The 11567-nt window shown below is 42.5% G+C and overlaps 1 protein-coding gene across 1 annotated transcript in view; it reads left to right on the forward strand.

Annotated features, from left to right (window-relative positions):
* septin3 (septin 3) overlaps positions 1-10648 on the forward strand; it is an 11904-nt gene extending 1256 nt beyond the window's left edge. Inside the window, exons 2-11 of the mRNA XM_080522597.1 lie at positions 267-518; positions 881-1009; positions 1782-1863; positions 2137-2274; positions 3037-3154; positions 5906-6001; positions 8447-8543; positions 8748-8799; positions 9044-9126; positions 9406-10648. Coding sequence (XP_080378723.1) covers positions 269-518; positions 881-1009; positions 1782-1863; positions 2137-2274; positions 3037-3154; positions 5906-6001; positions 8447-8543; positions 8748-8799; positions 9044-9126; positions 9406-9491 — 1131 coding nt within the window. The 5' untranslated portion in view covers positions 267-268 and the 3' untranslated portion in view covers positions 9492-10648. The remainder of the gene's footprint in view (positions 1-266; positions 519-880; positions 1010-1781; positions 1864-2136; positions 2275-3036; positions 3155-5905; positions 6002-8446; positions 8544-8747; positions 8800-9043; positions 9127-9405) is intronic.
* Positions 10649-11567: the final 919 nt, after the last annotated feature.

Here is an 11567-nt window from a genome sequence, read left to right on the forward strand (position 1 = left end):
AACAAGAGTATGGTTATTCAGTGCTGTTCTGAATCAAGCTGTCGGTCCTGCTCTTCTGACCTGTATGATGAGTGTCAACACATGAGCTCAAAAACACTACATGTGCAATGCCTCAGAGCGTCCTAGACAGCGACTGCGCACACTGCATAGACATATGTCTGATACCATCACCATCTGCCCACTAGCAGTTGTGCACCAGTTGTGCCGGCCTCCTACTGTATAATTTTGGCATCTCGGATAAACGAAAACGTATTTTTTCCCCACAGACATGAACGACATTGTTCCCCCTGAAGTGAGACCTAAACCTGTCGTCCCTGCCAAGCCCCTTCATGTGGGTGTTCCCTCCCCCGTTGGGGCTCCCCCACCGGTTGGCCATGCCCCGCACGGGGTAGGGGCTGGGGTTCACGGGGCGGCCGGCGGATCGATACTGCTCGGATACATCGGCATCGACACCATCATCGAGCAGATGAGGAAGAAGACCATGAAGACTGGTTTTGACTTCAACATCATGATCGTGGGTGAGTTTGTCATCCTGAAGATCTATTGTCATTCTGTCTGTTCCCGCCGAGCGCCCTCGGCCTGTCATTGACTGTCTTTGTGAAGAGCCCCGTACACCGGCGACGTCGTGAGAGCGTTACATGAGAGTGTTGTGTAAGCTTATTCAAAAAACACTTAGATTAAGACACATTACGAATTGATTATTATCATTTATTAGCCTACGACTTAGATAGTGGTGATACTCACTCAGTCATCAGTCTGTTTCCCTTGTTCTTTCTTGCTCGCTGTAGCCTACATGCCTCCAACCCATCCCCCCCTCTCTCTCTCTCTCTCTTTCACCCTCCCCTCCCCTCCCCTCCTTCCTCCCCCCTCTCCCCCTCAGGTCACAGTGGCCTGGGAAAGTCGACGCTGGTGAACACGCTGTTCAAGTCCCAGGTCAGCAGGAGAAGCTCAGGATGGAGCCGGGATGACAAGATCCCCAAGACGGTGGAGATCAAGGCGGTCTCCCACGGTGAGAGAGAAGGAGAGAGTGATGATTCCCACAGGAGACATTCTGCTCTCTGTAGACTTGGCTTATTAGTTATTAATAAGTGTGTGTGTACTGTCAGCCACTACCTCACCCCATAGCTTTCAATGAGAATGAAAGAAATGAATGTTCGAGCATTGCATTTATTTCTGTCCAGATAGATAGAAAGAGTCGCCACAACCCTTTCCTTTTTTTGAAGGAAATCTTAAAGAACACATCTATGGTCTACATTTGATCTCTCAGAGGCAGTTTCTCCTCCTAAGGGTTTCGATGTTGGTATATCTCAGTGATGACAGTTATTTTATTTATATATATGTATTTTCTGAGTGGGGCAGTCCCACTCATATTTTTTATTTTATTGGACAGATTCAGTGAAGACAGACAGGAAAGTAGGAGAAGAAGGGAGAGAGAGCATGTCAGCAGGGCATGGGCCGGATTTGAACCCATGCCCTAGACCACTGGACCACCCCAGGCCAGTGATGACATTTCTATAGGCAAATAGAGACTGAGAGACAGACAACAGGACAGCAACAGAGAGACAGACAACAGGAGATCACACCTTCCATCTGTCCCTAGCCTATCAAATCATTCCTCTCTTTCCTCCTTCACTTTCTGGCCAAAACACTGAAAAATCCAATCCAACAGAACAAACTCAGACATCAAAACATAAACACATTCTATACACCTTTGTAACACCTGGATTTGGCTGAATCTTTTGGTAAAAGTGTCATGTTTTTCCCCTCATTGAATATTACAGTGATTGAGGAGGGTGGGGTGAAGATGAAGTTGACAGTGATCGACACGCCAGGCTTCGGGGACCAAATCAACAATGACAACTGGTGATGTTAAAATGTCCACTACTTTAAACGGCTGTTACGCTCGTGTGCTTACACAGATTATGTTTTTAGTTGAGTCACCTCATTATGCACGTGGTTAAGCTCAAACCATGCAGATGGTTTCGGATAGAAATAGAACTGTTTACAATAATGTTCTCTATCCCTCCATAATCATAGCTACCCACCACTGCTAAAAATAAATGATCACATCACTGCCTTGTATATTATTGTATATATTATGTCTTAACACACCCACCTTGTTCTATGGACCTTCAGCTGGGAGCCAATCTCCAAGTACATCAATGAGCAGTACGAGAAGTTCCTGAAGGAGGAGGTCAATATCGCTCGCAAGAAGCGCATCCCAGACACCAGGGTCCACTGCTGCCTCTACTTTATCTCCCCGACTGGACACTCGTGAGTTAAAAATGTTTAATGTGGAGATACGAATATGGGAACAATGTCGTTATATAGGACATCCTTGAATGTGTCCTGGCAACACACGTACGTACATGTAGGTGGCCTGCTCGCTCGCTCGCTCGCACACACACACACACACACACACACACACACACACACACACACACACACACTGGTGTGGATATACAGTATCTCTCATGAGTTTACATCCAACTGCTCACACGTTTAATTCAAACACAGCTGTGAGCTACTGTGTACAGGCAGCGTCGTTCTCCTGGATGAGTCCATTAAGAGCTCATCTGAACTGTGAAATTGCCCTTTACATGATCCGGTACACACAGTGTCTGTCTCGTGTATGACAGCCTTGCGTGCCAGGGTTTTGTTGCTGGGATCATCGTGACTCACACAGGATGTTACCGGAGCCGTCACCTACCCCCAAGGACCTCCATCAGAGATTGGGACAAAACCGTTGGTCTGGTGCTGTTCAAAAAGCCTCTTTGTGTCTTTGTGGCCTGGCAGTTGAGAATGACAAACAACCTCATACAATAAAACAAACATGCAATAATTAAATAATATGGATTTTTCTCCATCTCTCTCTCTTTCTCTCCTTTTTTTTTCTCTCTAAGAGAAGGTTATACATGGCCTTTAGGTTACATGAAGGTTATACCTCATACGACAAACAGACATGCAATAATGAAACTCTTTTTTCTCCTCCATCTCTCTCTCTCTCTCTCTCTCTCTCTCTCTTCTCCCTCTCAGTCTTCGTCAGCTGGACATTGAGTTCATGAAGCACCTGAGTCGCGTGGTCAACATTATCCCCGTCATCGCCAAGTCTGACACGATGACCAATGACGAGAAGATTGAGTTCAAACAGAGGGTGAGATGACTGGTCTTAAACCTTGACCTATGACCTCTCTCAAGGCATGAATGGTACTATAGATGCATAAGGATGTCAATGGTTTTGGATGAAGGCATGGACAAAGGCATTTGTTCAACCGTAATGTTTCTATAAGCTGCACCTATATGAATGAATGAATGAATGAATGAATGAATGAATGAATGAATGAATGAATGAATGATGAATGGTCTTTATTGTCATTTATACAGTACAGGTACCATACAATGAAATTTAGGAGGGGGGGGGCTCCCCTGGTGCTTGGAAAAAAGACTAAAAACAAGAGAGCCAAGGGTAAAACAAAAAAGAGAAAAGAGCTGATTTACATAAATAAAGGCTATGTACACTATCTACTATACAATAAAACACTGTGCTGTACACTGGGCCGGACTTATGCATGGGCTTCCCTGGGCTTGAGCCCAGCGGCCCCGGGCTACAAGGGGCCCCGAAATAAATCCAAATGTATGAATAAATATTTGCTCTTTGATTTTGAATTCACAAATTACGTTCAAATTGGAAAAAAATGTTTTGTCGCAGCGCAGGGCACGGAAATACAGCCTATTGGACGCTCTGATGAATGAGGTGTTTTAATTTGTTTAATTATATATTTAGGCCAATGGAGAGGTTTACATGGACGCGTCACGCGCAGGGCAGGGCCATAATCTTTGGTGGCGCGATTGTCAATGTCATGATCATGGCGGACAGGAGGTACTACGAGATGCCCGCGGAATCCAGGTTTTCCATAGAAGAAATCTCGCGCATCTCATCTCACCAGTTTATGTTACTGAGTCACGCAGGAGGTAGGCTACGCTAGGCTAAATTCGTAAGAGAAAGCTGCAAAAATGAAGCGGACGCACATTAGTGGGGCCAAAAAACGAAAAGGACAAATGAAAAAAGAACGAAATATAGCTAAGTTGCCCAAGATTTCACTTTTTATTTTCAAATAATGCAGCTGCGACGACCAATGTTGAGAGTGAGAGCCACGAAGCAGTTAGCACTGGGTCGGGTGTCGCTAGCAGCACTGAGGCGAACATGGGGGGGGATGCAGCTAGACAACAGGAGAGGACAGCAACAGAGAGACAGACAACAGAAGAGGACAGCAACAGAGAGACAGACAACAGGAGAGGACAGCAACAGAGAGACAGACAACAGGAGAGGAGAGCAACAGAGAGACAGACAACAGGAGAGGACAGCAACAGAGAGACAGACAACAGGAGAGGAGAGCAACAGAGAGACAGACAACAGGAGAGGAGAGCAACAGAGATACAGACAACAGGAGAGGACAGCAACAGAGAGACAGACAACAGGACAGCAACAGAGACAGACAACAGGACAGTAACAGAGAGACAGACAACAGGACAGTAACAGAGAGACAGACAACAGGACAGCAACAGAAAGACAGACAACAGGACAGTAACAGAGAGACAGACAACAGGACAGCAACAGAGAGACAGACAACAGGACAGCAACAGAGAGACAGACAACAGGACAGCAACAGAGAGACAGAAAACAGGACAGCAACAGAGAGTCAGACAACAGGAGAGGAGAGCAATAGAGACAGAACTGAGGTGAGGTGAGCAACAGGATGATAACAAACAGTTCAGTATGACAGAGACAACTAATAGAAAGACAACTGTATGATTATAGAGTTTACATGTTCAAGGAAATATTGTATGATAATAGAAAGGTACACTTTAATTAAATGTATTTTTTGTTCAAGAAAAGATGAATTTTTGTTAAAGAAAAGATGACCAGCAGCTCAAGGCAGTATACTTTACTTTACTTTACTTTAATTAATTGATTCATGTTAAAGGAAACATAGAAGACCTAGGTTCTAGGCCCTGGACAATCTAGACAATTTGATGGCAGCTACTAGATTGTAATCAAGTGCAATACTGAAACACAACTGTGAACATTTCAAACCTGCAAACTGCGACACTTTAAATGAATGTGCAATAATACTATGTGCAATATGACAACCCTCGGGTACATAAGGTTCAGAGATAGGAAATGTTAGAATAGGTATAGCATAGCATAGAGTACAGCACAGTGTTTTATTTGTATAGTATAGTATAGTGGATAGTGTACATAGCCTTTATTTATGTAAACCAGCTCTTTTCCCTTCTTGTTTTTCGTTTTTTTTTCCTAGCACCAGGGGAGCCCCCCCTCCCAAATTTTGTTGTATGGTACCTGTACTATATCAATGACAATAAAGACCATTCATTCATTCATTCACATATGTGGTTCACCTATATGTGATAGAAGCTAGAGAAAGCGGGAACAAGTTGGCAACCGACCAAATGTTGAGACTTTTATTCAGAAAAATATTGCAAAGCAATGGATTCGGTGAGTTATCCCCACTACTACCTAGTTAGTGTAGAGTAGTGGGGATTACTCACCGAATCCATTGCATTGCAATGTTTTGGCTTGACTAGCAAGTGTATCATTGATTTTCAACAGCGTTGACATTTATGTACATTTTTCTGAATAAAAGTCTGAATATTTTGATTGGTTGCCGACTTGTTCCCGCTTCCAACAGCTGCTGTCACATATGTGAACCACAGATATAATGTGTCTCTCCTATATGTGAGTGTTAACTGTGATGACTGTGATATGTGGTTTTCTCACCACCTTCAGTGGTAAGTTGGACATGTGTGTTTCTTTATGACAAAAATGTAGTGTTAATTGTTCAAAGTTTACAAACATCAGCCAGTTTGTTTTCTTATCTTGTAGGTGAGGAAGGAGCTGGAGATGTGTGGGATTGAGTTCTATCCACAGAAAGAGTTTGACGAGGATATGGAGGACAAGTCTGACAATGACAAAATTAGGGTAAGGGCCTCTGCTCCAGTTTTGAATGTACAACCGTAAATAACACCACACATAAATGACTGACTTTGAATCAATCAATCAAACTTTATTTATATAGCACAAGTCATAAATTGAATGCTGAACATAAAAACAATAGTAAGATAAAGAAAAAGGAACATGAAAGTGAAAGTGAATAAATAAAATACAACACAATAAAACCAGGAATAAAACAAGGCGCCCCCCCAACGGAACCCCCCGCCCCCCCAAGAAAGAGGAATTATTACGGACGTAGACACCAAACATCTGACAAGTAGGCTAAAATATCAGCTTTTTTAAATGCACCCAACCCGAATCTGGCGAGTGGCAAGCCCATGGGCTCGTTGGTAACGTTAGTCCGGCAGTAGTCTCGCATAGCCAAACCTATCTCCACACAAGATTGTGCGCAAGTGTGCGCGCGACGCGAGAGAGTTTTTGCAGGGTGAGATGTCTGCAGATGGAAAGTAAGCAAGTTGAAACGTTAGCAAATATAATTGCTGAGTGTTCTAACAGAGCAAGTTGGTTCAAATTGGTCGTTATTATTGTGACTAGAAAGTGTCTGATTATAGTTCCATGGTATGTCAAATAGTGTCAAAGAACTAGCAAGCTAACTAGCTTACTCAGAGGTGATTAGATGAGCTAGTCTGCTGCACACATGCCAGCTAAAGAGCTAACTGGATGCACTTTATTATTTTACTTAAAGTAGATATACTATCTTTCTTATTCTGCTAGAATTGGGCTTCATGGTAATACCATATTGGCATATTTACAGTACATGGACAGTGGATTGAAGCATTGGAAATGTCTGTTTTTTTTATAGTTGGACATACGATTTTTTTTCAGGTGAGAGAGTAAAGTCAAAATGACATTATCTGACTGCATTGCCCACACTAATCCAATATTCAATTATAATTATGTTATAAATTGATATGGATCAATTTATACCTCTTATTAGATTATAAATACTCTGGATGTTATGTTTGCCTTATGGTTGACAGTAAAAGAGGGAGAGAGGAGGATAGAGAGGGAGAGAAGGAGAGAGAGCACGATGGTGCACCAGAGAGAGAGAGAGCGAGCAAGAACCAGGTGAGAAAGTTGACAGGTAGTCAAGACCACATAAGTAAGTAGCCTTGAGAACCGATGGTTCTCGAGCCTAACGGTCCATAGGGCAGGAGCCTATCTCCTGTTTCCGTAGCGTGAGGCGACTTAATGTACAAGTTAGTACACCCCCTGGACATGACGCTGGTATGTCGCATGGTCTTACCCCCTGGCGGGGGGGTCCATGCCACGGTCCATGCCACCCCCCCAAGGCAGCAAACCTAGGGGAAACACTGAGAGTAAAAGTGCAAGTTGAGATAAAGACTAGATAAAAGCCAGGCTAAAAAAGGTGTGTTTTAAGCGTACTTTTAAAGATATCCACACCCTCTGTGGGAGCGAGACCATTTAGGGTTAGGTGCTTTGTAAACCAATAAAATAATCTTAAAATCAATTCTACAACTAACAGGTAGCTAGTGCAGCGATTTTAAAACAGGTGTAATGTGTGCTCTCCTTCTGGTCCTGGTTAACACACGAGCAGCTGAATTTTGTATAACTTGGAGTTGATCTATGGCTTTTTATGGATGATCACAAAGGAGAACATTACAATAGTCCAGCCTGCTAGTTATAAAAGCGTGCACTAGTCTCTCAGTATTAGCCTGGGAGAGAAACGGAATTACTCTGGCAATATTTGTTAAGTGATAGAAGGCAGATTTGGTCACATTCCTGATGTGGGCATCGAAAGTTAAATTGGAATCTATGATGGCACCTAGGTTTTTGGCCAATGACTTCAATTTAGAGGTCAGTTTCTCTCTCAGTGCCTCCAATGACGAGTACCTCTGTTTTGTCCTGGTTGAGCTGAAGGAAGTTCTGAGCCATCCTTATGTCTAAAATACACTTATAGAGGGCATCAATAGGGTAGTGATAGTGTCATCAGGAGACACAGCAATATAGAGTTGAGTGTCATCAGTGTAGCTGTGAAAAAACACAGCCAAGCAGCAGCATATACAAACTAAAGAGGACCTAGGATCGATTTGACAATGAGATAATTATTTATTTCACTCTCACTGCTTAATTTATCTTTCCCTCTCTCTCTCCAATACCACCTACCCTCACCCCCCTCCTCTGAGTAAAGAATGTCCTGACTCCGTCTAGTATAATGCAATGTGGTCTCATGTAATATATATTCCATTTAGCTGATGCTTTTATCCAAAGCAACTTACATTGCAGTGAGTGCATGCATTTTTCATTATATATGGTCCCAGCCGGGAATCGAACCCACAACCTAAGCTGTGTTAGCGCCGTGCTCTACCAGCTGAGCCACAGAGGACGACTTCATTGAAAGTTGTACGTTCTCCTCACCCCGCTAAACCTAGTGAACTGCATTGTTTGCAGGAGGCGATGCCCTTTGCTGTGGTGGGCAGCGACAAAGAGTACCAAGTGAATGGCAAACGTGTTCTTGGGAGGAAGACGGCCTGGGGAGTGGTGGAAGGTGAGCTTGTGACCTTCAGTCGATGAATGCCAACCATGTAACGTTGACCTTCTCTGTGAAGGCTGGTGTGTGCGAACGCCACAGAGAATCGATTTAGGTGGTTATAATTGGACTCAGGCTAAGACCTAGATACAGTAGGAAGCAAATCTCTAGTCTTTAATTGCATGATTAATCCCTCTCTTGCTTGGTTTCCCGATCTTGCAGTTGAAAACCCCAATCACTGCGAATTTGCTCTGCTACGAGATTTCTTGATCAGGTACAGTAATTATCAAATGTGTTTTTTTAATTTTTTTATTACCTCAACATTTAAATGGTTTAATGGTTCATTTAAAAGTAATTAACCTACAGTTACAGTATGCATGAGCACGTGATCTTATGCCAGCATGACACTTTGCTTTCTTCTTTCATGGCTTGAGTCATCTGTGTGTAATGCCACAGACATTGATATGCTAACAGCTAGCTGTGTAAGGCTCTCTGTCCCTCTCTACTTTCCCTCGCAGGTCTCACCTCCAGGATCTGAAGGAAGTCACGCACAACATTCACTACGAAACCTACCGTGCCAGGAGACTCAACGACAATGGAGGTCTGCACCCCATCTCCACCAATGACACTCTAGAGAGCAACTTGTAATTTAACATCAGGGAAAAAGAGAAAGAAAAGAGAGTGAGAGCCAAAAATTAAAAGAAAGAGAAAGATGATGATGATGATGATGATGATGATCATAGACAAAATATATGTTGAGATATGGGATCGCTGCATGCTTTGAGAACATTATAGCTGTGGAATTCATTGTCACTCAAGCATATTAGAAGAACTCTCATCCCAACCACCTACTGTCTCTCTTTCAACCTCCCCACCCTAGGTCACTCACATCCCAGCTCCAGTATACCTGGGAATAACACCTTGACCTTCGGTAAACTGAAACAAGGTCAATCCCCACGGAAATGATTCATACTGGGTTCTTCAAATTACACTGAGTTCCCTTTATTCATTTAAAGTGGATTTCCTTTTTGCCTGGTCCCCTACTCCTTGACCTGACTATTATGTTAAAGTGCCACCATTAGAATTGACAAACAAACACTTTTGCAAAAGGGGGCTGATTCACTGACACGTTGTAAGTGACATTGTGTAGTTGGACCAAGATATATTGATACGTCCTTTGATGTTCATGTTTAATGTTCATGTCAGGTGGCATACAAAGATGTGGGTATTTTAAATATCTGATGTCAACTGCCTCTTCAAACTTGCAGTGCCAATAACCTTTGATGCTGAACTATCTCCTCTCTGCCACTAGATGGCAGTGCTCCCCTCTGTTTTGCATTTGCTCAGTAACTTCTCGGGGTGGATTTTGGTTTGGTTAACTTAACTCGTTCCAGTAACCACTTCATCTAGTGAGCCATTTCCAGTACAAGTTTACACAAAGTCCTCCTATAACTCACTATAGAATATGTCAGGGTACCAGAGTAACCATTCCAAATGTTAACTGATCAGTCACATGTTAATGTTTACAAAGGGGTTGTTATTGAATTCACCCTTTATCAGTGTTCTGTAACGTGCACTGTTTACCATGGAGCACAGTTATTCTAAAAGTACAAACTATTTCATCCTACTGATGTCTATCAATCAATCAGTTCACTCTGGATCAACCTGTATCCTGAAGGGGTTTATCTCCCTTGCCAACAAACATTTTATACAATCATACATGTAACGAGCGTATGTGTGTGAGTGCGTATGTGTGTGACAACATTTGGTGTGAAGTGTGTGGTATATCAATAGAGTGGTTTTTGTGCAGTCGTTGTGTTCCAAGGAACAATACCGAACAATACGAAAGTAGACCGACTTTTCTCACTGTTTCTATCCAGTGTTTTGTAAGTGTGCAGCATGCCAGTAAAACACATCACTCATTCTGCCCATCCACAGAGATATATTCCGTATTACCATGGATGTCTCCAGCTCACATGTCGATGCACAGTAACATCAATGCATTAACCATTTATAAATACAGTGTGAACATCAACCAAAACACTAGATACAAAACAGCATTAATTCCTCCTGCAACTCATATCAGTCCACAGATATCTCTTTTAAATGTCAGTAGTGCTCTCAGCTGTGAATTCTTTTTTATAATTTTCTTTAATACCCACTTTTTCTTAAAGTTGTTGTGATACACTGAGTATTTATATTAGTTATGTATATATTCATGTATTATTTATAGTAATTTATTCATTCTTCATTTAATAAAAAATACTTTCGCCATCTATTTCTTGACTGTTGTTGTTGACTGGTGAGCTCTGTAGTTTTCCTCTCCTGAGTATTTTCCATTAAGTCTATTACCTCAAAGAGATACTAGAACATCCTAATTATTTATAGAGAACATTGGGAGAGGGGGTGTTTGTGTTCCCTCCAAAGGACAACATAATAATTTTTATATTTTCTTCTAGCAGAGGCAGGAGTGCCCTCTACTGGCCATGTAACACCATTTCCAGCAGCACCTTGTCACCACTGAGCAGGGCCGTTACTCAATTGCTAGAAACTTGATAACTTTAAAGTCCTTTCCTCCATCCTCCACTCGTTTCCTACTCAATGCATTGGAGGAAAGGATCTAGGTTCCTACCCATAGATGTTCTCCTCCAATGCCTTTTGAGTAGGTAGAGAGTGGAGGACGCGAGGAATCGAGTTCCTGAGAAAGGGCCCCGGAGCGGGAATGGATTGGTGTAAAATTGTATTTATTTTATTTATTAGGATCCCCATTAGCTGATGCAAAGCATAACCTTTCATCATCATCAACTTTTAGCCAGAAGAGTCGGTCATGCATGTCGTTTATATTTGCTCTCATTGTGCACTGCAGGTCAGGCTGAGCTGCTCTGTTCTAAACCTGTTGTAGCTAGATTTTTTTTAATAGTGCCTGGCCAGAACACTAGTAACTACCACCAGTAATCTAATTGTGATAATACTAGGGTCTGCAGGACATTAGCCCGTTTGGTCAGATGTGGTGTTAAAAAAGAAAAACATCTCTTGACAACA

The sequence above is a fragment of the Nansenia antarctica genome, assembly GCF_963989245.1.
Source record: "Nansenia antarctica genome assembly, chromosome: 2".
Classification (NCBI taxonomy): Eukaryota; Metazoa; Chordata; class Actinopteri; order Argentiniformes; family Microstomatidae; genus Nansenia; species Nansenia antarctica.